Source organism: Ornithodoros turicata, chromosome 10 (genome assembly GCF_037126465.1).
Source record: "Ornithodoros turicata isolate Travis chromosome 10, ASM3712646v1, whole genome shotgun sequence".
Lineage (NCBI taxonomy): Eukaryota > Metazoa > Arthropoda > Arachnida > Ixodida > Argasidae > Ornithodoros > Ornithodoros turicata.
This window is the reverse complement of record NC_088210.1, coordinates 27,450,391-27,477,511: the sequence shown is the minus strand read 5'-3', so window position 1 is coordinate 27,477,511 and position 27,121 is coordinate 27,450,391. Positions and strand designations below refer to the sequence as shown.

The 27,121-nt window shown below is 48.0% G+C and overlaps 1 protein-coding gene and 2 long non-coding RNA genes across 5 annotated transcripts in view; 2 read left to right on the top strand and 1 right to left on the bottom strand.

The window, feature by feature from the left end:
* The window catches only part of LOC135371295 (zinc finger protein basonuclin-2-like), a 192,927-nt gene extending 185,594 nt beyond the window's left edge, over nt 1–7,333 (top strand). For both annotated transcript variants that reach the window (XM_064605403.1, XM_064605404.1), the window contains one exon: nt 3,694–7,333. In XM_064605403.1, coding sequence (XP_064461473.1) covers nt 3,694–6,651 — 2,958 coding nt within the window. In that variant the 3' untranslated portion in view covers nt 6,652–7,333. The remainder of the gene's footprint in view (nt 1–3,693) is intronic.
* LOC135371298 (uncharacterized) overlaps nt 1–18,065 on the bottom strand; it is a 114,080-nt gene extending 96,015 nt beyond the window's left edge. For both annotated transcript variants that reach the window (XR_010415555.1, XR_010415554.1), the window contains exons 1-2: nt 17,958–18,065; nt 12,288–12,412 (exon numbers count right to left, since the gene is read on the bottom strand). This is a non-coding gene — a long non-coding RNA (uncharacterized LOC135371298). The remainder of the gene's footprint in view (nt 1–12,287; nt 12,413–17,957) is intronic.
* Nucleotides 17,165–19,979, top strand: LOC135371296 (uncharacterized). Its single transcript, XR_010415553.1, has 2 exons — nt 17,165–17,611; nt 18,489–19,979. It is a non-coding gene; the product is annotated as an uncharacterized LOC135371296 (long non-coding RNA).
* The last annotated feature ends 7,142 nt before the right edge of the window (nt 19,980–27,121 follow it).

Genomic DNA, 27,121 nt, shown 5'->3' with positions numbered 1-27,121 from the left:
TAAGTTTAATTATGCAAAATTTTGCGAAGAGAACTCTGACATTTGCCAAGTAAATATCACCTTTTTACCCCACCAACATGAACAGCGTGCCCAATTTACTCAAATTCATGATAATTGACAGTGATATTCAGGGTTTTTCCTATCGGGAAAAATAGCCGAACATCACGCTTCTCGGAGTACTTGAGTGTAACGCGCGAGGACATTTTGAGCGCAATCGCTGTCAGTCCGACGAAAGGAGGTTAGAAACGCCAGCCCACAGAGTAACAAACAGTACACTCTTAAAAGTGAACTTCACCGCATAGCACGCTCGTAGCCAAATATCATCTCGAATGATATCGTTATCTGCCCTGATTTGTTGAAAACGGGAGGGGTACGCCTTTTCTGTGACACTTATGCTGGTCATAATTGTCATAAACAGGTGTACGCCTCCCATTTTCAACAAATCAGGGCAGATAGCGATATCATTCGAGATGATGTTTGGCTATGAGCGTGCTATGAGGTGAAATTCTGTTTTTAGAGTATAGAAAAAGTGACATTTTTTTTTTTAATTGGGAGAGGGAAGGTATGGGTCCCAGCCGAAACCGGACGCGATAAGCTATGTCTGTGTTATCTCTTTCTACCATGCAGGTGTGGGCTGGCTTTCCAAGCTCCTTTCGTCGGACTGACAATGATCGCGCTGAAAAATTGGTCGCGCGCAATTCTCTGGGAGCTCCGTAGGGCATGATTTTCGGCAATTTTTTTTCCGATACGATAGCTCCTCAATATTCCCGTCAATTATCATTAATCTGAGAAAATTCGGCACGCTCTTCACATTGGTGGGGTAAAAAAGTGACCTTACTTGGCAAATTTCCGGGTTGAGGTCGCAAAAATATGCATCATTAAACTGAGGTTACATGACATGCACATCAGGAGATGGCAAAAACCTAGCAAGAAGAAATGCCGTTGACCGCATGATTCTATGTGGCGTAGTTTTTTTTTCTTCTTTTTTTATTATTAAAATTCAGCGACACGTTTTCTGGAACACGCTGTATACGCAAACAACAACAACAACAACAGCTACATGCATGACGATGCAATCCTGCTGCTGCACACTTAAATCTGCAGCCTTCATCCCCATGTATGGTCGTCATTTCCGACCTCCTCTCTGTTTTCTGCTCGCCAGTAAGTTACGGGCGGGATAACGCGCGAATCGTGTCGCATCTATTTAGCGGTATCGCGGTGAAATAATCGTGGCATTGTCGTAGCATCCCCGTGGAACATCAGCAAAGCACGCGGAAACGTTACATAATGATGCCTTGACAGCGTAGGCGCCGAAAGCTCGCGAAAAGGAAATGCAATGCAGCTCGTGCAGTGCGTCACACGATACTGCAAAGAAGCGAAACGACAAGATACGATGCAGTGTTAAAAAAGAAAGGGATGGAAACAAGGTTGTCGAACTGACTTCGGGCATGTTCCTCTTCCAATGATCTCTCAGTGGACATGCCGGAATGCTGTATGCTACCAATACATGAAAGTTATTAGATCCATACATGTATACGTTATCTTGGTGGTATCTTGGTCTTGGTGTTACAATATTGGTCCAATCTTAGACCAGTAGTTCCGATATAATAGCCAATATTGGGCCATTATATTTTGCTGCATGGGTATAATGTAACGAACCGAACGCACCCGGAGGAAGTTCCTTTTATAGGATTGTCGCCAAGCAGTTACGCAGCCAGCGCTTTTTCTTCCCTTCTGGACTGCACGTAACGCTGACGGACCGATACACACAGGAACTAACTGTTTATCCTTTGCTCTGGTTACATAAGCTTCTTCCTGAGCTCAGCCGGCACGTGTCGTCGTGGCCGCAAAAGATAAACAGCGACATCTGGAGACAGTCGCCGTCAAACGCATGTCGTCACATGTGGCGGGACTTGTGAAACAGAAGCCAAGGGAGGGAGGGACGCGCTCGATGTCGATACTGCGCTGGAAGGGAAGCCACAAAGGCGTCCTTTATGCCGCGAACTCTTCCACAAAAACTTTGGGCTCCTTGTTTGCACGCCGTGTTTATGCCCCGGGTCTGTGTCCCTTGTCCTCGGCACCGTTGACACGACCTCGTAAACATGGCGTGTCGGGGTTCATCTGCTGACGTAAAAATAAGACACGGCTGTACATCGCAGCGGATGTGGATATTAACCGGGTGGTCCCAACGATCCGGGTATGGGGTTAACTGACAGAGGAGGGCACTGTGCTCAGTGTCGCCCTCGGTTTAATTCTTTTTTTTTTTCGCCTTTGTGAAGTAAACCGCTTTAAATCATAAGGTCTTCACGGCCATTGGTGCAAAGTTCTGTTGGTGCAAAAGGAGGAGTGCGACGAGTTATTAATGATGGAGCTCCAGTTTCGGAAAACAAAAAAATATTAAAGGAAGGAAGAAAAAAGGGAGACGCGAAGTGAATGCGCGATGGTGCATGCATGCTTCGCCTTGCACATCGCGAGTGTCAGCTTTCACTCCAAAAAGGCGCACAGATGGGCGTACATGTATAATAATCTCATAAATTTACGACGCGCCGCCGTTGCAACGCGTATAAATATGCAGGACGCTTTTATTTATTTTTTTATTTTTTTACTGCGGTTCAACATATTCGGGCATGAATCGAGAGCAGTGTGTGAATGCAGGGAGTCGCAACATCACTCGAGTCTTGGCCTCACGTTATAGATACTCGATATCTTCTGTTCCAGTCGTTTCCTGCAGTATGCGTTACGACGCTTAATAAAATGGTCAAAGGTCCTGGGACACTGCGCTGGTTCACTGTTCCTAACATGCCTAGTGTTCGAGCGTTAATATGATAACATTTGACTGGGGCACCGTTCAGATCGGCACCAGTGCTATAGGTCCCTGGCCAGTATTATGCAGAACACTCTAAATCTTTTCACACCTTTAAAGGTGTAACAATGTGCATGGCGCACGCCTTTTTAGGTGTAATATTGGTAACATCATAATGGAGCACGGTTTAGCACAAATTTTCTTTACTCGAGTGTTGCCTATCCTCCAAAAATTCAGTCTTGCAACATCTCAACATTGTTCAACAGTATTGTAGACACTTGCGCGTGCTCGATTATCGATAGCGATGCATATATGCATTAGCTCGTACCTACGATATCCAAGACATCATGAAAGCAAGATTTGCACTGACACTTGATCTTTAGTAATGCTTTCCAAATTTTGTAAAATATCATTCTGGAGATGCAATGTTACGCAACCAGGTTGAATGTTCATAGCGCGCACCTTTAAAGGTGTGAAAAAGTTTAGAGTGTACCGTCAAACACTGTTTTCATTTCTGGACTTGCTCAGGGACACTGGTCTCCTTTGCACTGACGTTTTTATGTCTTGTGCAATGACAAATTATCTTTTCATGCGCTGACTGCTAGCTTTGTGCTATGGATATTATGGGGAGCACTTAACGTTTGTTATTGTACTATACCAAGGACTTTGATCATTAGTCACCCGTCACCTCATCGTTTCTTTTCACGACAATGATCATTAGAACCCCATGTACACTGCAGTGTAGCGTGGGGTTCTAATGGTCATCATCGTCATTCATCGTCACTTCATGTATTTGTTACTGCTGTTGTTGCCACTATCTATCGCACGTACTTTGTCGGCAAAGCGTTTCTGATAGAGACCGGTAACAGAGCAATGTGTTCGCCTTCCAGGACTCAAATGGTACATCCCTGGAACGTTGGGCAATGGCAAGCCGAGAAGAAGAGCCGCTCATCCTGCAGCAGTTCCTGCGGTTCGGCGAGACGAGAGCCCTGGCCCACTACTTCATCGCCACCGAGAGCGAGCGGGCAGCGGCGGAGCACAGGGAGTCGCTGGCTTTGCACGGCGAGTCGGACATCAAGAAGTTCATCGAAAGATCCAACCGGGTATCGGCTTCATCTTCTTCATCCGCTGTGTACGCAAGCAGCAAGTCGGGTCCAATATTCACGAATGCCGGAACGACCGAATCCATAGTGGGAAGTCGAGGAGGCAGTGGAGGTGTGGTCATCACGCGGTCCTCTCAGGGTTTAAGGCACCACCACACGCCGAGCTCTACGCACTCAGTATCACCGCCAGCTCCTGGTACCTCACCGGTGTCAAGCCCCATCACCAGTGTGTCGTCGTCACCACTGAACAGGTTGCAGAGTATGCAGCCTTACGACTTCAGACACCAACAAGTAGAGAGGAGAAACAGCAGTCCAGACAATCTCAGGTCAACGGGTGAAGGACTAAGAGCATCGGACATTGCATTGATGCACAACCAAAACAACAACAACAACACAACACCAGCATCGTCGCCGACAAACAACATGTCCGGTGCATTTCTGAACCACAGTTCTGACTTGAGCTTAACAGACGGCATGTCCGACGAAGATACTATGGACGGCGGGGCTATAAACCTGACTCTCGGAAGTGCTCCGGGTTCGTTGGACTCTGTGTTCGCGGCAAGGAAAGTGAAGCACCTCCGCAAGTCGGCTAACCCGATGAAGCGACGGTGGAATCCGATGGTGCTGAGCACACTGACAACGAACCCAGCCACTGGCAAGAGACGAGTGCAGTGCCACGTTTGTCTCAAGACCTTCTGTGACAAGGGAGCGCTTAAGATCCACTTCAGCGCAGTGCACCTTCGAGAAATGCACAAGTGTACAGTCGAGGGCTGCAACATGATGTTCAGCTCGCGAAGAAGCCGCAATCGGCATAGCGCAAACCCAAATCCCAAGTTGCACACGCCAAATCTCCGGCGGAAGATAAGTCCCCACGACGGTCGGACGGCAAACCCGTTTCCGTTGCTCCCACCCTCGACGCTGCTCAATTTTAACAGCAGCAACAACAACGCTGCTGCTGCTGGCCTCATCTCACCGGGAGCTCTGACATCGAGTCTGCACGAGAAAATCAGTTCGATTCAAGAAAAGATGCTCCAGGAGAAAATGCTGCATGAAAAGATGATACCATTGTGTCCTACCCCTCCAACGCCTGTAGCTTCGACGCCACACGGTGACGGTGTCCTGTCGCTGACCAAGAAGCCCGACGAAAAGACGGACAACAGACGAGAGGAAAGGAAGCATACCAGTTCGCCAGAAAGAGGGGAACGGTGCGTAAATCTGAGCATCGACAAGGAAAGCAAAAACGGTGAAAACAAGGCGTCTTTGACTACTTCTGGAGGGCTCAACTTCAGCCTGAACAAGGGCGTTCGTAAACGAAAGGCCCTGAACCCAACGAGATGCGCCGCGATCATAAGCGACGATGACCTTCGAGACGCTTCTTCGGATGATTCCTCCAGTAACACATATATAGACCAGAACGGTTTAATGGAGGAGTCCAAGTCGGACTACGATGATGATGTGGACGACATCACTACCGACGGGCAGGACGATGACTCGAAGGACTTCGACGTGGACGACGACCTCGACGACAAGGACACGGATGACAGAATGTCCTCGTCGCCGCTAACGTCTGACCCCCAGCCGCCGACCAGAATCAAATCCGAGCGCGAGGCTCCAAAGTGGAGTTTCGAAGTGGAACAGAAAACTGTCGGTCTGGCAGCGGGCAAGGAAGACGACAAGAAGTTGTCTCTGTCCGACGAGCCCAGCAAAAAGAGGCAAGCTGTAGAAAACCTCTCGACGAAAAAAGAGGACGGCAAAGCGTCGCCGCCTTGCCTTACTCGCGTGAAAACGGAGGACATGGCCGAGAACCCCCTGCGCCATCTCGAATCCCTATCGCTGGGAGCGTTCGCTGGACTTGTACCGACGGCGCCAAGGAGTATCTCTACGTCCGGAGGGGGAGTCTCATTTCATGCACCAGGGCTTGGCCTGGCCGATATTCCCAAAGAAGCCACAGCAATAATCAACAACAACAATATTCAAGATTCGGTACTCCTGGGCCGAGACTCTCCCCCTTCCGATCACCAGATGTCCTCTTTGCTTCCTGTCTACCGCGATGCGGCGCTGGTTGGCTCCGTCGAAATCCCCGTGGACAAGGAGAACCCGCGACGGTGCACAGCCTGTGGGAAGGTGTTCCAGAACCACTTCGGCGTGAAGACGCACTACCAGAACGTGCACCTCAAGCTTATGCATAAGTGTACGGTAGAAGGCTGCAACGCGGCGTTCCCGTCGAAGCGGAGCAGGGACCGTCATTCGGCCAACCTCAACCTGCACCGTAAGCTGCTCTCCACGTCCTCTGAGAAGGGTGGGGCCCCCGGCGCACCTTTCCTGGACAAGAGCCTCTTTCCCTATCCCCCTTCAGACTTCTTCTCGAGGCTCTACGACCCACAAGGTCTTCCTCTCAACTTGGCAGATGTCTACCATCGTCTTCCTACGGGGCCTGAAGGATTCGTGCTACCCCCAGCATTCTCAATACCTCCCTTCCATCACCATCAGCCCCATGGCGGTCTTCTAGCACCGCCAACGTCTGCGGATCCTGGACCGTCTTCCGGTACGGACGGGGGTGGAAGTCGAGGTTCCCCAGCGAGTGCAGCATCTAGTTCGCCTGGTCCTCACTCTCCTGGGGATCACATTGAAGACGAGGATGATGAAGACGAAGACCATAAAGACGCAGATCTTCCATCGCCAAAGAGCCCTCCGAGGCGAGCGTCCTCGGTGGAAGACACGCCAGTCCCCGTGGCAGCGACGTAACCGTTGCCGGTCTCGCTGCTTAGGTGTTCATCAACTATGTACACATACGTAAATAAGCTAAATATTTCATCTCATCAACTCCCACCGCTAGTGTACTTCATCCCCCTCGGTTCTAAGAAGGAACTTTTTGGAGAAAGAAGACCTTCTGGACTTATCTGTTACCTTGTTGTGCCAACGGACTCTCAGGCAGCTGTGATGTTGTCTATTCGCTGTCCCCATTTATATTATTTGTCACTTACACCGCGAGTCAGTATTTTGTAAGACGAGGACGTGGGGGATCCTCGCCGGAAGACTGTCCAGCGTTACCTCCTCTTGGACGCGGTTTGTACAAAGGAACTTTTTACGAGTACCGCGAAACCCGCGATCGTGTAGCAGTGTTTTTTCTACGTGTACGTGATTAAGTTTGTGGATGTGTCACGGCAGCCGTTTGTGCTTCCTCTCCAAATCATAACTTCCTCAGCAGTATATACATGTATAGTTATACACAAAACTCGTCTGTAGACGGTTTCGAAGGACAATCGTACCGAAACACATGAAGAAATGTCAGTTGTGTGAATGCATCTTAAATTATTTGCATACAAGAGTTGAGAGACTCTGTATTACACTCGGAAGGAGTTCACGAAAGAAAAAGAAAAACGAGTAAACGTCTTCCAACGTCTTTAAGACGCTGGGGTCATACCAAAAGAAAGTTGTTCTGTGTTCCTGGGGGCTCGTGTAGGGAACCACACTGTGGCAGGAGGGTGGTTGCCCGGTTATATGGGGGTATGTTGTGCCTTGTGCGAGACTTGCGCACTCTGCTCGGGTCACTGTTTAGCGGACATGGTCTGCTGTCAACATTTTCAGTGTTGGCACAATATGCATATTTTTTTATTCTAAATGGTAGATACAGTATAGTTGCATTGACTCTGCTGTCTCTTGGTGCAAAGCGTGGTTGTGGTCAACAGCAAGATGACACACCATGGGGTCTTACTATCAATAACACTCACAAGGCGGCTTATACCGTTGTTCTTTGTTTTGTAAGAGCCTAGGCCTGGGCCTAGTTCATGCATTTATGCGTAAGACGTAGTAGCGTTTTCTTTGCCTCGGTAATACATCGTAGTACGCAGAAGAGCAATGTGCAAGTATCCGGTGGTAGAGATTCACAACGGGAAGAAGACGGTTGAGAGCATCTAGTCATGTAGTTGGTTTTTTTAGGCGACTGGCCCATGCCGTTGTGACCCCGACAGCTCCCTCGGACATTCCCGCCATCACGATCAGGATCGCCATCGCCACTCCGATCATCACCGTCATCTCGCATCATCGTCATCACTCATACTAGACCCCTAGCTATGGGGTAGCGTTCCACTCCTAGATTGGAAAACCTACCCAATTCATCGTCACAATATAATTGTTGTTGTTGAGAGCAACTAAATTTTAATGAATGAATCAATTATAATGAATAATAATTTTAATGCTCTCAACCGTCTTCTTTCTGTTGCGAATTTCCTCGGTAATAACCGCAACGAGAGAACCATAGATAGTTAACACAGAAAGTACAATAAGACCAATAACGCTTCCCGCACCCTGAAAGAACAACGCAAGAATGTGTACAGCAGTGGTGTTCTATAATATGGTGTCCAATTCTTTAGACTCATACCAACGAAGACGACATAATGGCGATATGCACGACGCCCTTAGTGGCCTACACACCTCCCTGCTCTTGTATGAAGGTACATAGACAGAACTCGAGGGCTCCGCAAAGACATGGCTCGGTATTGAACGCACTAAGTAAAACAGCCAATATCTAAGTGCCAAGACACGTCTTCATCATACAGACGGAAGCAACGAGTTGGTGAGAATGGACGATCAATGTACGGGTGGCGTCCGGAATTCCTGACCGGAACAGTGAAAGCACTCTGGCTCTTCTTCTGTAAGAGCACGTGGGAGGGAGCATTGACACAAGCATGGAGGGGGGTTCAGTCCGCGAATGCCGGCAACGTCGGCTTTGAGACGTGTGACTGGTGCGCTCATAGGTGACGCGGCGGCCGTCAGGAAAGGGTCGCAATGCAGGCGGAAGGAAGCAAGGGGTCTGGTGAGCAAAGGGGAACAAACAAATCGGACGCGTGGGTACAAACGTCATGCCGCGGTGCAGAAGGCGGAACGCATACAGAAAGAGCCTGGTATCTGATTCTATGAAGAGGACAGGGAAAAAGTGGACAGCACGTAAAACCCTGCACTTTCTCGTCCCCTTCTTTCGCGAATCGGGAGCCAGACACATATACGCTTGCACTAAATTTTGCGAATTGCGGATGTATAAATTCGTTGCTTGATTGCCTCACACCGTGATAAGCATGCAATTGTCCTTACTGCATCTGACAAATGCAACGCTGCATATGCTTGTTCTGTAAAGACGTTCAAATTCTTAGCTATATAACCACCTGTGCAGATAACGTTTACGGTTCCAGCACAGTGTTCGTAGTACCTTATCTTTGTACTCGATTCGCGAACATGAAGGGCCTTATACAGTCATCTGAAAGTAATGGTGGTCAGCGAGGATGACGGGTACCTGTGCTATTGACATTTCGTTTTCGGAGGACCGACATGGAACGTAATTGGAAGTACGTACGAATAAATTTGCATAAAACCATTCAGGAGTCACGCGAAAAAGAAAAGTAAGACCGACCACGCCGCTGACCCAGGCGTAAATCCCTTTCGCTGACTTTAAGCTGCCCGTAACATAAACGTCTGTCCCTGTTACTGATTCACTGCGGGGTGATCATGCCCGTGATACTAATCTCCTAACCGCCTGCCATTTCTTGGCCGCCCACGTTTTCTGAGAACATGAAAGGGCTAAGCCTCGGTGGAGGGGGAAAAATATGGAGCTCTTCATTCCAGATTAGCCCCTTGACCGGCGCACACTTAGTTGTGGCATTAGGTCTCTCAAATACAAGCGGCTAGACGACTAGTGCACACATTTTCGTTCCATGGGTATGCCGACGCGACGACATACTTACCGCCCAGGTGCTTTGAAGTGCAGGTCATCACCACTGGTGGAAGGTTCCTCAAATACCGTAACAGATGACATCTGCGAAGTTTGGGAAAGAGTATACTCTCATTCGGTATAGGTGAAGAAAGAGAACCGGAGGACTGGGGATTTCGTTCAAGGCTGAACATGATATTTATGCGACCGTTAACCGCGTGAATTGTCACTGGGTTCCCGGAACGGACCGTACAAGGTTACCGCTCTTTTCCAAACAACTCGCCAAGTTTCTCGCAGTATATATAGCGGGTGGTACTACCGCTGAGAAGGTAGTTCCATAAATTGCGCCACTGTTAAACCTTTTGGACCCCTATTGAGATTGGCATTATTTTTTTTTAAAACTCTATTTCTTTCTGTGGTGACTGCGCATATAGTAGCTGGTAACGTTGGGAACAGTACCTTCTTTCCCGACTTTATACGCTCTTCTCTAGCACAGCAACATGGAAACGTGAGTACTGCGCCTTAAATTGGTACCACTGTAAGACATTAGATATTATGATAGATATAGATATAAGATACAGATATAGATGTAAGATATCATATAAGTGGTAGTGTAAGATATTAGAGTACCAAAATGACGGGGAAACTCTGCAAAACTTCAGGAAATCGCAGTGCAAAGTGCACAGACAGCACTTACGTGTTTGTGCTTTAGACTATTGCATAGTTTATTTCACTATCTGCCCTTTCTCACTTCAGTTTCTTTGCTTTCTTTTACTTTCTCTTTCGCTTTTTTGTTGCTGGATATTTCCGAAGAGCATAAACTAAAAGTGTCCCATACTGTTAACGGTAATTTCTTCATTCGTTATTATTATACACAAAATAACACGTAACTCAAAGAATTAATTATTAGACGCAGATAATGTTAAGACATAGCGAGGATGTTTCGCATTCCTCGAAAGAAAGGATGGAAGAAAATGAAAGGAAGACATCATTCGCTTCGCTGGCTCGATTCGTCAGTTCACTACTACCAGACACGCAGCGAAGGCCATCATTTTGCGCTCAGAATGAACGTCGAAACTCAGAGCGGCGCGAAAACCGAATGCGATAGGCCAACCGCGGGCTCAAAATGGTACGCAGCTAAACCCCGGCCTCACAAACGAATTAAGAGATCATCACATCGCCATTATCGGGTTCCCAGCCAGGGAAGCCGAAGGGGTTAGCACGAGGACCAAGTTGGCAAATGAAGAAATCAAAGTCGCATCCTCTTCAACGTCACTCTCTCTCTCTCACCCGTTCGCGCTTCACCCCAACGAAGTGTTAATCCAGTGACTCACGGGTTCGTCACAGCAAAGGGGTTACAGGCCCTGATGGATGGCTGGAAGGGTTCACTGTCACCTTGCAGGCAGCTTTGGGAGGTCACAGCTTGTTCTACACACTCTGGTAGCGCCCCAGAAGTGAAACAGTTGGGGAGGCTACTGTTTCTAACTGTGCCACGGCAACGGTTGGCTTTCAACTGGCAGTAGGCGATACAGAGGGAGGTTTTCCCTAACGCCTAACCTCCGTTAACCACGATGTTTAGAACGAATGTCACCTGTTGGAGAACTCCTTTTTCAGCGACTCAAAAATACGAATTACCGACATCCCTTTGAAATGATGAAGGTGGTGTACCCAGGGAAGCCTGTTCTTGACTAGCTGTCCTTGATGTATATAGAGAAAATATATCTTTAAAAATCTGAGATATTCAGATCTTTTACGATCTACGCTCTACGCACTGCCTACATCATAACGTCCCTTGAACAATCAATCAACATTAATTGTGGGCAGACCTTCTTTCGTAAAATATTCGGCACTACCAATTCCATACACCGGCATCAGGCGAGCCGTCCAATAGTATGCTTCAGAATCTCCACATATTGTACTAAAAGGCACATCAGGAATTCGAAATAAAATGCTCAAGACGCTAACAAAACCAGTACACGTTGTAAGGACACACAAATACGGGTGTCTATGAAAAAGCCAAAGGGGGTGTCCTTGTCTTGCCACCGCTACAAACAGCGCCACCGGTTTCCTCTTCGGGTGACAAAATCCTAATTTGGTTTTTGGTTTTAGTAGATTTACATGTAAGGTTTGCGACATGGTGCATGTTCCACGGGGTACGACCAAAGATAATTTCAAGCACCTGGAGTTCTTTAATGTGCCCCTGGAATCTCCGACATTGCTGGAAGCAATGTTTACGTCTTCTCACATTGCTTATCGTCCACGGCAGGGATCGAATTCATTATTTTGAGCTCAACAAGCAAGCATTACACTAAGGCCGGCATAGACCATTGCCTCTGTGTTTGGCAACAGCGAAGGTGGTTCCCCCGTTGATGTCACGTGATTCAATGACCTATCAACTTTATCCTCGAGGGATAACGTCGTATGATTTGTTTATCTAATTTGCTTCGCAGACGTTCTTGTGAAGCTGTTGAGAAGCTACGCCGTGCGAGAAACTAGCTGTTGGTTTTTTTATGTGTTACTCCACTAGTGTAACATGACTGCGGGTATCGCAGAGTTCATTTCGCTTAGCTCACCGCACTGGTGAGAAAATGATCATTTTCACATCAATGCACATGTCAGAACTAAAAATTTCAGTTGGTGTAGAGACACGTGGACCATGGAGATACCACACCCTCACCGTTCCGTCTCTGTGTCCTTGAAGACCTTCCAGGCGCTGACCGACAAGGCAACCCAAGGACACTGCACACAATCCGCTGCTTGTCTCCGGCCGAGGGTCATAAAACCTCTGCACGATGCATAACCCTAGAAAGAAAACACACACACCACGTCAGAAATGCGTGCGTTCGCCTTCGCAAGCCGCTAGTAAAAATGTCACCGGAACTCCACAGGACGTGGTGCCCGAATGGCTCGGGAGGCGTCGACAACTTGCCGATCGTAAAGTATCTCTCACAAAGTTCGGCTCTGTCTTCCCCAATATGGGTTCTCGGTTGTGGAATTCGCTTATTTGTTTGTCTCACGCGTGGAAGACTTCAAAAGACAACCGCTAGAAAAGACAAGGGGTTTATTGCCCAGTCGGGGTTCATGAACATGTGCGTAGGTCTCCTGATGAACACTAAAGATGAGGTCTTTATATTTGAACGTAAATAAATAATACTACTACTAATAAAAAAAAACACGCGGATAGCTGTCAGTGCCGCGAGAGCTTAATGAGATGATGTAATGCTAGGATTTAGCCGCGCAAGCGAATGCGTTCTTCAATCCTAATCCATCATGGCGAACCCAAATGTAACTGTCCAGTGCTTAAACCTACTGACACTTTCGACTACATCATCTAATCGCTCCACTTCCGAGAACACTTCTCTCTCTCTCTCGGTGCGTCCTCTCCCATCCTCTTTGCCAGAAAGGAAAGAAACATAAGACAGAGGCTCTTCAGACACAAAGCGAAGGCACCGCTGACCCCGTGTGTCACAAAGAGTCAGACGGGCAAACAGAGAGAGCATGCTTCAGTGTGGAACTTTGACAGAGTCGCCATGCATCCATCAATATAGATCGACTGCAACAATAACGTTGGAGGAGGTGCCAGTACCTTTAATGGTCCGGCTGGAGGCTCCCTGGAAGGTGACAAAAGCCTCGGCAAGGTCTTTGTTGTCCGAATGACATCGTGATGAGGCAGGAATGGACCTTTGATCGATGAAGCAGCCGCCACAGAAAGAAAGCCGGACCTTTGGCGAATTGCGCGCTCGGAAGGTAATTGCGTCCGATCGGGCGAGGAGGAGCGAGGAGCCATCTTCCGATGTGTGCAGCCATTGTTGGGCTGTCCGTGGCGGATTCGGGAAGGTCGAGTCGATTTGTGGAAGACGTCGCGGAGGTCACGCTTGAGTGGGAGTTGCGTGCTGTGCTTGTCACGCCCTGAAGCCTTATAGACAGCTAGACAGAGTCTATACACAAGACCTTTGTCGTCTGCTTTCCTGCCGTAGCTATACAATAATGACTTTTTGTTTGAGCAAGCTGTCGCATTAAGCTGAGGTGTAATGTTGACCAGTGTACGACTAAGCGCTCTGGCACCTTTGGAGTTGGAAGATTTCCAATGGGAAACAACGAAGATGGTGGACGTAGTAGTTTAAATTACGGGACTCTGCAAGGGTTGCGTTTGTGAACAACAACAACAACAATTACATTATGAATGATGATGATGTCATGGGGTGTTTTCCCGATCAGGCTGCGGGATCCTACTCTGTTGCATGTGCGGATTTGACGTGTTAGCCCGACGCACACGCGGAGGTATCAGGGCGACCGCTTAGAGTTCGTCCAGTAGACCAGTCTCTGTTATAGAAAAGCCATAAGCAAGAGAACAGCCCAGAGTGTTGCGCTCGCGACCAAGCGAGCAATGGCCAAAGGTGCCTTGTGTTCATGCATCCACGTGACGCGGACACTAGCAACGTAATGGAATATTACGTGTTGACTAGACACGCTGCCTTCCATAAGGGACGCTGGAGTCAGTTTGTCCTGTTGTGGCACTTCACCTCATGTTGAAGGACCACCAGGTGCGAAGAATTCGAAAGACGTCGGTCGCGTTGGTGCAGCCAGCTGCTCCAGAACGCTAGGTGGGTGCTAAACCAAGGTGGTAGTCACATTCTTGAGATATTGTGAGCCTTGCGTCTTCAAAGATGGCCGCAGCACTTATGCTATGGCTTATGCCCCTCCACCAGCACCTTCTCCATACGTTGAGTAGCCGACGGTTCACTCTGCCCAGGGAATGAGTGCACTGTGTGACCATTGTGCCGTGCTGGACAAAGGTTTACGGAACACGCTCCGTCGCATTTCTTCCTCAGAGTGACACGCCTACAGCAAATAGGACCGTACGGACATGTGCCTAGGTAACCCAGTCACTCGTTTGCAAGTACGTACGGTACCATTCGCTGCGAGCGTGTCACGCTGAGGAAGGAATGCGCCGGAGCATGTTCCGTAAACTTTTGTCCAGCACTGTACTACAAGACACCGCCACTAAAAAGGGTGAATAACATCACCGGGGCACCATTCTCGTTGGCATCGGAGCTTGGCCCGTCCCTGGCCCAATATCACGCAGCACCGTCGCGTACTGCTTTTCTTCATGGAATTTCTGAGGGTCACTGGTCTCCTTTAGTACACTCGTCTTCAGACGGCTGACTTCTATATGCCTTTGTGCAGTGGCAATATCTGGCCATGAGGGCTCTATATCATATCGATGACTTGCATGTAGTATCATAACTCACCCATCAATTCATTTTATATCTCACACTCATCAGCGCGCCCTAGGGTAGTGAGCCAGAAATTAAGCGTTAAATTTTCTCACTCATCGCCACTACACGTTGGCGGCGACTGGCGATGGTATAGGGAGGGTATATGGCGACACTTATCAGATATGCTCCTTATTCCTTATCACCGGTTGGAAAGTCTGCAACAATGAAAATATCGTTCGTGGCTTATAATATCCTTTTATCGTCAATGTCGTAGCCTAATCTAGAATGACGCGCAAGCACACACTGCACACTGGCGGCGCTGAAGCCACGAAACCAGCAACGCTCTCCACTGTGAAAGCCATCACAATAAACAGGATCCCCCCCACTAAGCGAGCAACAAAGAGAAATCAACGCGCGCACATACACTCACCATATAGTCTGTGCGAATTATAATCTGTCTGGAAAACAGACATTGTACAACAGTGAAATAATTACCTACACGAGCAAAAGCTAATTACATGCGCATTAATTGTTGCTGCCACGGCATCAGAGTAATTGATGCCAATGTGCAGAGGTGGCTTGAAGAAGAGCAGAAGACAACAGCTCTTTTTTGGTGCCTCGATTAGCCTCATTACTGGTCTTGTTTGCACAGTGTCCGTGTTGCGGTAAACACCAATTCCCCCTTGGCGTTTGCATAATACGAGGACGAGAGCAGCTCATCAGCGGGAACACGTCGTTTGTGGGCAACACTGATGCTATTCGCGTGTCCGTCCCTTGACAGACAATGTGATGCTGCACGCCATGTATTATTAACGGCAGTGCTCTTCAATGCGTACAAGATTGTACAATGAAGTGCTTTTTTTTCGCAAATTCTTTCATTGTGGCGGCTATGGGTAATTAAATAAAACATAGAGGTGTCGTCACAGTTCTGACAGGTTTATTAACTTTTACTGCGGCACGCTAAGTGTGAAGTTATGAAACAGCACAATAGCTTTGCAGCAGGAAGGGAGTTGCCTCAGGACAGAAGCCGCCGATATTTCGAACAGAGACTGTTCTTCTTCTGGGCACCGTCCTCATCATTGGCATGGTATTTAAAGGGTTAGGTGTGACGTGTTTAAAGGTTCATGCGAAAATCATAGCTTTGCAGCGTATTTTACGGGTCGAAAGAAAGAGATGTATCACTGCTTTCGGGTTTCAATAACGACAGGATCTCAAAACTACGCCATGCTTTGTCCCGCTCAGTAGGAGAGAGTGTTTCGAGTAAATCGTCACAACATCCTCGCCGCGTTGTTGTGACGCGGAGTGGAGAGAGTTAAAACAGTGCCACCTAGGTACAGAAAGCTTGCTTATTGCCTCCTCTCACTCCTTCGTCACAAATCGTCTGCTTCAGCCAATCGCCGCAGACGATTTCAAATACGGACTTTCCGTGGCTACCGGTGGCTTTCCACGCGGCTGATGTTGGCTCGTCGGTATGGCTACGGACGCCGAAAGCACGGTCGTGAATCGTGATTGGCGGATCTCAACGACTACGTCACGTCGTTCATGTGATCAGGCTTTTTGTTTATCTACAGGGTTAGTCTAGCATAAACGTTACACGTATTGACTGCATCGTAAAAATAGAAGACGGGGTTTAGCCAACCCCAAACTTCGTAGATTGGTAGCCATTTGTCTGAAGTTTTGTTGGAATTTTTTGTGAACGTTATAGTCCTGTAGAAGCAAAATTTAAAATCAAGCAAAATCTCACTCTATGCATTTTCTATTGCCTATCTAACCCAAAAGCAGCCATTTTCTCCTGTGTGCGCTTCATTTTCATTTCACTGCACACAGGTGGCGCCAACATACAGAAACAGAGGATTAGTGCATAACATCAGGATCATAGTCAGAATGGGCAGGCATGTCACATCGTTGTAGGCGGTGCCGCCTGTGTGAGGTGATGTAAATGTGAAGCAGACACAAAAAAATGGCGATGTTTGCGTGAGATTGGCCATTGAAAATGTATGGGGCGAGTTTAAGCTTGATTTTTAATTTTCTTTCTACATGACCATAGTGGACACAAAAAATTGCAATAAAACTTCAGACAAATGGCGATCAGTCTTGAAAGTTTGGGGTAGGCTAAACCCCGTCTTCTCTTTTTACGATCCGATTGAAATGTGTAACGTTTGCTAGACTAACCCTGTAGGTGACGTTCGTGAAAACTTCCTAACATTTTAGGCTGACTTGAATCGAAAGAAACGAAACTTGCCTTGCGGAGCTACGAGAGATCGATCAGCAGGTGATCTTTTTTTTATAAAGCACAAGTAGCTGCTGTATCAGTATACGCTGATACGCAGCGGGCTACTGATAAGCAGTCTACAACACTGTTGTAGTACGGGCTACGCCCACAATGTATAAAAAGCCGAACAATAAACGAACGAGGCATTCCAGGCAGCTACGCTGATAACGTACGGTAGCGGTTATTACACGGTGTCAGAAGAGGGATTTGTTGCAGCATGGGTACTCTCCGGCCGCCTGACGGGCTGGTGCTTTCTGGCAACCTTCAAGCAAAGACTGGAGCTGTACCTGGAAGCAACCGAGACTGGCAGGCCTACAGGACAGCGGAAAAGCTGTAATACTCCTGCACGTCGCCTGCCGGAAGCCGTCGAAGTCTACAATACCTTTACGTCGTCCAACGAGTACAGAGGTAACTACGACGTCCTGGCGAAGAAATTTGGGGAATACTGCACACCGAAGTGCAATGAGACGTATCAGTGCTACATTTTCGAGTCAAGGATGCAAGCTGAAGGCGAGTACGTTTCGAGTTTTTCTACCGAGACATTCAGATTAAGGCACAAACTTGCAATTTTTCAACGTTTAGCAAGCTCCTTTATTCGAGACTAGATAGTGTACTGTGTCGTTGAAAAGAGCCTACGTGAAAGACTATTACGTGAAGAAAATTACGTTATTTCGTTGGAAACGCAGTCCAGTTGTGTAAGGCTTTCGAGTTAACAGAACAAAACTGTAAGACACGGGGTAATCCCACAAGAACTATAGAGCCTCTTTTTATGCAGAAGGCAAGTGCAATAGGTAGCACGAGAAAGAAAAGGGCCCACCGTATGGGGAAAATGTGCCGAAATTGCAGGAAAACTAACCATTTTGCAGTGTGTTGAAAGGTCAAGGTAGCAGCAGGCGTGTGCATGGAAGGTGCAGCTCGGAAGCAAACTGCAACAGTAGCGAGGAATGGATGATAACGGCGTCCGTATCGGAAAAGTAGATGAGAATGAAGGTCGACACAGGGCCGGCAAGGAAGCTAATCTCTTGCCCTTATCGTTGTTCCGTAAGATAGCTCACTTAGGGACAACAAAGTTGCATACAAAGATAAGAGGTTTAGTACATCGTACGCTACCGCCTTCGCGTACGATGTACTAGAACTCTCTAATGATAATGACGTAAGGAATTTGAAGACTTTGCGAAAAAGTGACTTTCTTCAAACGTATAGCCCTTGGATTGGATTTTAATATGAAATAAAAATATGGTGGTTAGTCCCGACCCAGTCAGGGCTGGCTACTCCAAAAACTCATTTATGGGTGGAACAATAGAGCCAATGTGTTGGCTGAAAAGGGGCGTGCAACTAGTGAAACGCATTCTTAAGAAATCTCATCTCAATAAAAGTTTCTTTCTAGGACTGCTAAATTATAGGTCGGCTCTCCTTGAAGACTGACAATCTTCGATTGAGATATTGATGGGTCACGCCTACCCGACTACAGTGGAGATCGCCAAGTCCATGTCAAGAACCAGGAGCAAAAGGGTTCTCCGCTCCTGCCACTAGCAAAGGGAGATGTGGTGCGAGTTCTACGAGACTCTTCCTGTGGGTCACTAAAGCGAGGGTTCTAATCTGCGTAGCACCAACATCCTACCCGGTCGTCTCCGAAGATGATCGTGAGATGCGCCGTAACCGTAAACCCAAGGCACTCAAAGCTCTCTCCACGCTTCCTACGACAGACCACCAACAGGACTCAAAGACAACATCGAAGACGAAGAGCACCTCGGACGTTCTACTTCTCAAGCGCCACAGCTCTGACGGTCGACAAGGACAAGACGGACACCGGATCGACTTGCATACACTTGCATGTGATGAAGCGAACTTTTAACGTTAGGTTACCTGTATGTACTTTGTTCACGTTATGAACTGCGTTAATTTGTAATTCGTATATATACTTAGACTTTTTTGAAACAAAAAGGGGGAAGGGAGATGTATTGGTATGCGCTGATACGCAGCGGGCTGATACGGCCTAAAACACTGTTGTACGGGCTACGCTCACAATGTATAAAAAGCCGAACGGCATTCCGGGCTTCTTCCAGGCAGCTACGCTGATAACGTACGGTAAACAGTTATTACAGCTGCCATGCGCAAGGCGGTAAGTTGCAGCAAAATGAACAGAAAACGTGTGTGCGTTCATGTGAGAACATTCTCAATGGCCTGTAAAGCTACCTCCTCTGCATTGTAACGCAACATGCGGTGAAGCTAGCCGCATGAGACAGCACTGTGCGACTCGTTCGCACACTGCAGAATAAATTACATTTCAGACATCAAGATGGAGACGCACCATGCGTCAATATCAGTACATAAATCGCTAATCAATCACTATCTGAAAAGGTAATACCGCGTGTCATAACTTCGTATCGAATGCATCGTGCATGCAGCGTGGAATACTTAACACAGAACCAGCTCTAACAATAGCTTCGCAACAGATGACCCACTTGAAATCACGAAAGACACATGGCAGAGGAGAAACAATTCTAGGTATCACTGCATACACAACATTGTTGGCAGCCCAGCAACACTTCCGCCAGGGTGACTGCGCGTTCCTTTCTCCGACCCAGATTACAAAGAGGGAGACTACAACTCAGTGTTTCCACAACCCCTAAATTCCACGAAGCCTTTCCACTATAAACACATCCAGCCGGCAGACGATAAATCAGTCCAATTCTGCCAAACGGCAGACACCGAGCGCCGTGATGCTGGCGCCATCTAGACGACACGTTGGGAACCCCCAGAGCCGCCGCCGACGCATTCCACCACCTTCTATCGCACCGAAAGCGGGCTCACCTCACAACCGCAATGCCGAGAAGAGGACAAACGAGAGAAAGAGAATAAAGAAAAGCTCACATCACGTTTTCTTTGCTTTTTCATCATCCCCGCAAAGCGGACAGTTGAGGAGAGTCAAGAGTGGAGTGGCATGTGACTTGACATCCTCTTCGAGTTGCAGACCCGTAGACGCCGCATCGCGCATAAAGTTTACGTAAAAGACCCCGTTCGCTCCCGAACGTCTGTTCTCCAGTGGCGATGCATGCTGCGTTCCGTTCTTTTTACTGCCCATAACGCTGTGCCGCCTCTTGCAGCTACAGGCAGAGAGTCCGCGTTACTGTTTTACGTCTGTAGAGACGAGAAAATTGCGAAGATCCGATTGAACAAGATAGCAATTTATTTAATTTCATCTCTCATCATGAAGATCCGTTCGCATGAAACGACAAGGAAAAAGAAAGAAAAAAAAAAAGCTGACGATCTTACGAAAACTAGAAAGGAGGTTAGGGGTATGATCAGGATTGGATCGGAGTGATGATCTGGATCCGGAAAGTTGTCACCGCGACACCTGAATCATCATTATCATCTTCATCAATTGTCGTTTGATCTGGATTAAGCACACAGATGGGGTACAGCGAGGAGAACTCTTACCACTACATGCGCGCTCCGAGAACCAACGTTTCTGTTTCCGAAGCTATGGTAGAGACATGAATCCTAGAAGGCGTCTTTGAGTTCGCGCTTCTTGTTCCATAAAGGGAGTTGCATTTTAAATATTTTTTTGCTGCTTCACGGGGCGCGAAAATCAAATGCTCAATTTCGGATGTTGGAATGGCAATTTTTCAAAGCATGTTGAGAAACACAAAGGTGAGCAGTGGCAACTCTTCGCCGGAAGTACACGTACTATTTCCAGGACGTCCTTCCAGATTCCGGCGACGTTCCTAGAGTGTGTGAGGCCGTGTTTCCATCGGTAGCTTGTCCAGTTCAACTCAATCCAATTGTCCGCAAAATGCGCAGTGCGACGCCCTGCGTTTCGCATCAGATTTTTTCCACAAAGCCACGACCCTTGCAGTATTCTACGAAAGAGGTATGCCTCCTTCGAAGATTCACTTTGACCTGGAATGGCAAGGTGACCGCAGTGATGCGACATGCTGAACTGAACGCCATAATGAAGATCTATTGCCGTCTTACAAATTCGTTTCCCGCATTTCCACGATGCCACATTACTTACAGGATCGCAAGAACGTGTTGAGCGTCCTCATAACTTTACAACGAAGCATCGCAACATCCCACAACCAGGCTCCCTCTCATAACCGAGGGGCCCGAAAATTATGTAAGAATTTACGGCCCACTGTCCTTTCACAAGGACGCATAACTTTCCATTACCGTACGGATTGTTACCGTACAGCGTCGTCTGCTACCCCCTTTTGTTTCGTGTCGTTCCAAAATGGTCTCTTCTCTTCACAACCCTAAGGTTTATGGCTTCCTGAAAACAAAAAAAAAAAAAAAAAAAAGAAAGAAAGATACGTGGCGCCGAAAATAATATTTTTGCGTTTTCCGCCCAGCCGGAAGTCGACATATTGTTTCACGAGTTACAGAACAGGCGAAAGAAACGAATGCAGAATCGCGCGCGGGGTCAAGAGCGTTACTTTGATTCAAACGAATGAGGCAGTAAAGAATGTGGCTATGCGTAACGGGCACAATAAATAAGGTAGCCCCAGCGAAGGTGCTGCGATGGCGCACCCTATCGACTGATGGTAGCTGTCCGACCCTATATTACGGCGGCGATACGGCGCAGTAACTTGAACCTCGCTGGACGGTGAATTCGATTCGCCATGTTCGCGGGCTTGCAGCACCCGTTTGCTTGTGAGTTAGGGGGCCTTTAAACAACTTTGAGTCTCTGTGTGTCAAGGGGTCTCTGCATGCTCTCTTCAGTGAGAGCTGATGTGCCTGATGTTTTGTATACGCTTATCTCGAAAGTATGTACAGAGAGAGAGAGAGAGAGAGAGAAAGGAATACTGGGCATACAAGCAACAATCCACTATACGAAACACAGTAGCCGACTGAAATGTATAGCACCAGCCACTGACCATGGGAATCGAAGGTGGAAAACTGTGTCGTGGAGTGTCACGCGAGGACAGCTTCTCTGTCCTGGGTATGTGAAATATCCCAGTATTCGACGGACTGGGACATTATTCTAAGGATTCATACGAACCTACGTGTGCACAGCCACGGCCATGAAGGCGTGTGCAATAAATGTCATACGTATACCATACCATACCATACCATATCATATCATACGTAAAAATACGTAATAGATACGTAAAAATTGCCTTATAATTGGCTCCAGCATGCGGGTTTTACTGGACCACATCAAGATTCCAGAGCTGACGGTGTTGCATGTTTTCCCTTGAAAACACCAGGATAACCACAAGTTGGTTTATATATTCTGTGCAATGTACAAGCTGTTTTGCCTGTCACATATAGTCGAGGTGCTATACTCATGTTTGTGTTTCCTCGTCGACGTGCAATCAGCATTATCAATACCTATTGCTCACGTGGCTCCAAGGTGGTACCACGCTGATTCAATATATCACCCGGCTCTTCCCTAACAATCAAGCCACGAGAGCCAAGTCAAGTCAAGCCAAGCCTATTATCTTGCTCATCAGGAACCATCAAAACGACACAGCCAACATTTCTGCCTTTGTTTGTTTTTTTTTAACGTGGCTGACGTTGCCAGTGACGCCAACCCAACGGAGAGCTGCCACTTACAAGTTGACACCCACCCATCTTCAAACTGATGTATCAACGCACCAGCGAGTCAATTCCAATCTTACAGAGCGACAGATTTTCACTGTTTCCTTTAGCATCAACACCCGCCCGGATGGTCAGCTCTGTAATAACACCCGGTAATCAAAGGCGCTTCCGAAGGCCAAAACTTAGCAGGAGGTCTCGTCAGGGCGAGCCCACCGCATCTTGCCGAGGATTCACCTTGTGAGAAACAAAGAGGGACACACGAAGACAGGGGCGTAGCCAGACGCAAGTCATGGCGCTGAGACTCGCAGTTGGGCACCTGTACTGTTTTCACCCGTTTGGACTGACAATCGACCGGTGACGCTGAGTTGTCACTTTCAAATAATCCAATATGCCGTCCAATCCGACCCAGTGTTTCTCGCCGTTCTAAAGAAAATTTAGGTGACATCACACAACCGTTATGTGACAAAAGTATGTTTAGAACGTTGTTCTGCCCTGTAGCAAACATTCGCGTTTTGCAGATTGGGTAGGGGATATATTTATTCAGAATCAAACAAAGGAAAGGTTAGCCAGGCAAAGAGTCGGCTTGCTATTCCACCAAAAAAAGGTGAAAGAAAAAAAAAAGACGAAAAACAGAAAATAAAACGGAAAATAAGGAAAGAAAGAAAGAGAGAAAGAAGACAGAGACACTACATCAACGTGACATGCAGTTCATGAGTCCTGAGGCTCTGAGGAAACTGAGGAGAGCGACAGTGACAGCCCACTGGTTGGGGTGCAGGACGGGGCCAAGGAGAGCAGCCAAAGAAAAGTCGTTACAGCCAATCTGGAGTATAGACTGCAACGGAAGGTGTTCCTATGGGGAAGGTGCTGCTGACAATACAAGAGTTGGTGTGGGATGTCAGCTACCTCGACACAGACAATTTAGCCGACCCATTTTCAAGAGAAGTGAGTGTGTACGGGCAACACTGAGCCGTCGTAGGCGGTGGAGAAGGGATGCTTCTTTACGAGAGCGGTGGTAAGCGATGGCCGTCACCATCAATTGGTCGATAGACTGTAGGAATGTGTTATAAGTAGGGAGTGACTTTTTCGGGTTAAATGGCTTTCTCAGATTCGGGGGGTAAAAATCGGGCGCTATTTTTAAATCTGTAATGCGGGGAGAAATCGGGCGATAAGTGTGCATTCGGTTGTTATCGCGTGTTTTTATTTCTCCTCTTGTCTATTAAGTCCTTTCCTAATCTATCTTTCATGTTCTTTTGTTGTTGTTTTTGCGAGATCGTGACCTTCCAGCGGTAATCCCCGAAGGCATAGACAGTGTTGACACACCTGGGTGTATTGCTTGGAAAGTAAGTGACCCATTCTCACACGTGTTACACGTGACGACCTTTGTTCGTCTTCAGTGGAAACGTCACTTGAGAATTTCATAGTGACTGGAATTCGGGAGGAAATCGGGTTTAACCCGAATTCCCGGGTTTCCCGAATAACCCGAAAAAGTCACTCCCTAGTTATAAGTCGTAGTTTCGGCCCGGAACTGCCGTGCACATGCGGCACACCGGATGCGAATATGTTGACGGCATGTGGATTGCAGATTGATTGACTTGACTTGACGTGACTTGAGGACATTCGTAAACATTATGGGTTGAAAGATGCGCGTGATTACAGAATTCCTGGTCGACGGAAACAGCCTGCAGTGTTCTGTAAAGAAGTTCCAGGAAGCAGAAACCGAAATTGTTGACCAATTCGGACATAGTGAGCACACCAGGAGGGTTACTCAGCCTTGTTCCAGCGTGAGAGAACACGCCGTTCTTTGCCAGGAACACAATATGTGCTCGTCGTACTTGTATTCTCTAGTAGCCTTTGCAGATCTATGCGGACTGACATCTTTATCGTTTTCTTCCCAATCCAACTCCATCGACAAGGTATAGTGACACACTCTCAAATGCGAATTCTCGGAGAAGACAGGCAATATCCTCTAATGGCGCTTGTACATAACGACTATCGCAATCATCGACTCCCTGCTGCTATTATTCGGAAGGTCCATATTCAGCTTCCAAGTTTAAACGGACCCTCCTCTCATGTTGCCGGCAGCTTCACCCATGGCTGATGCCGAGACTCGACCTTTGACACAGCGTCCGCAGTCGAGTGAGCAGACGACGCGAATCCAGCAAGAGAGAGAAAGAAAAGCAGGTGTATCCTTTTGCGGTGACAGGGACACACGACGGCACAGCATGTAACCTCAATCTCCGACCCAGCGGGACGTCCAGGTAAGCCCCCCACCAAGGTCCCTCGACAGCGTCTTGCGACTCCGCTGGTTTCAGCGGGCCATTGATAGATGGAACCACCTGGAGAGAGTACGAAACTGCCGACACCGGATGCACGCCGTTTGGGGCATCCGGAGCAGCGAGCCCACGGAGGCAGCCATTGAAGAGCGCTCATTGAAGGGCGCTTATCTCCTGCGGAGACAAAAACCCCCGGAAGGGCCAGCGCGAACCACAGCAGCATTCCATTCAGCGATCCAGACACGCGATCACGGTTTCATTCATCCCAGAGAGTAGAGTATGCCTCCGCGACGCGTGTGCGTTACGCTTCTTTCGAGATGCTGGGCACGTCCTCTTGGGGCTCTTGCAGGACCTTCATGCGCCGCTAATAGTTCCCTTTTAAACCCATGCAGCAGCTACTTCCATGCCTCCTGTTTTCGAATATAGAGACAGAGCGATGTCTATCATCGACTATATTCGGCTTCAGGAAACCAGGTCCAACGTGCAGCATATATTGTTGTAGATGGGTAGAAATCCAGCGAACCGGTAGAATGTAGGAAGGGAGTTGCCTCAGGACAGAAGCCGCCGATATTTCGAACAGAGACTGTTCTTCTTCTGGGCCCAGAAGAACAGTCTCTGTTCGAAATATCGGCGACTTCTGTCCTGAGGCAACTCCCTTCCAGCATATATTGTTGGTGTACAAAGTGCTAAAAGGAGTCAGGCATTACCTTCCCAGTGTCACACCGTCAAAGCCAAACGCTTGCCGGCGGCGTGACTTCAACCCACCGGAACATCCGGTCATGGGAATAACTTAACGGTACGAGGGGCACCTACGGTGTTACTGTGTTACAGGGTAGGTACAATTACGGGCCCCTTTACTGTCTGACATCACAGAGAAACTCCGCATGTAAGTGTTGGCCACCAGACACAATTTAGGAGTGTACGTATTTCCCTTACAACCCTTCCCAATGACAGTATAGTATCGGGAACGTAAGCTTCCGAAAAAGTTATCTAATGGTAAGAAAGGGAGTTATCTGTGCTCATTTGTGTGAGACCGGGCATTGCTGAGCTGCGATGTGTGTGTGGCAGAAGCTGATAGTGTATAGGAGCTACTTGATAGATAGCCTTCGGATAGTGATAGGGGTCATACACTCGCGCTGGTTGACGTGATAGACCCCAATGGTCACAAATGTACCCTAGCACATAGTGTTGGCAACCTACACTAATCCGATAGGGTGGCACTTGTGCACAGCTGAGATCGCGCGCCACATCGTTCGTCTTCCCCCGCAACACATGCCCGTTCACACACTGCTTCACTGGAACCGTTGCGTCGGTAACTGCTGCCAACAGTGGAGGGATATGACAACACCCCGCCGCTGGTTCCATTGTGTAACAGCACTGGTTGAACATCACTGCCTTTGGACGACTAGTCATCAATCGCGAAGCACGTCTTCCTTCGTGTGTGCCATCAGCCAGGCCCGACGAGGTTAGCTTGTGCTTCAAGCCAGATGTCATCTTTCGTACCCTGAGGCTGGATAGAAATTTCCTACTCCAGTGAAGATAAGCCTTCTGCACCTGTTGAGTAGGAACCCGTTGAGCATGTATGTGTGTGCGACACAGTCTCAAGTGCTCCATGGCGACTTTCGTATCAATATAAGTGCTGTGTTCCCGGGACTGTTGACACGGTTGTGGCACGTCTATGGTCACAGATGTATCCATCACACGTAGCATCGTTTACCAAGCCTGATGACAGCAGTAATCCGTCATTCACGCGGGGCCGGAGGACGAGAAGTTCCTGGCCTAGAACCAGAAAGCACAGGCGCTACACTTACGGTGGACAAATCATCTCCAGGGTATCTGGTATCCCAAAAGACACCTCAACAGAGCTGGAGTTGGAGTTGGACGGACTAAAAATAATACGGAGAGGTTGAACTTGCTCAGAGCAACAGAGCTCTTTCTGAGGTGCCAATGCTGTTTCTATTCGTGAGTTGTGAATTGTACGGCTCCAATAAGAGCGCGTGCTCGTGCTGCTATACGATGCGCAATGTGCTATGTTTCATGGTCCAAGTCACGCACTGTCCAATAAAACGCACTGCGCGAAGCAGAAATAGAATAGAAATAGAAACCTCTCAGGAAGTGGAATAGTGCTTTGGTCACACTCCACTGTAGGGGATGGCGCACAGGACCGCCTAAGTTTGTCACAAGGAGCGGCGTATCGCTGACA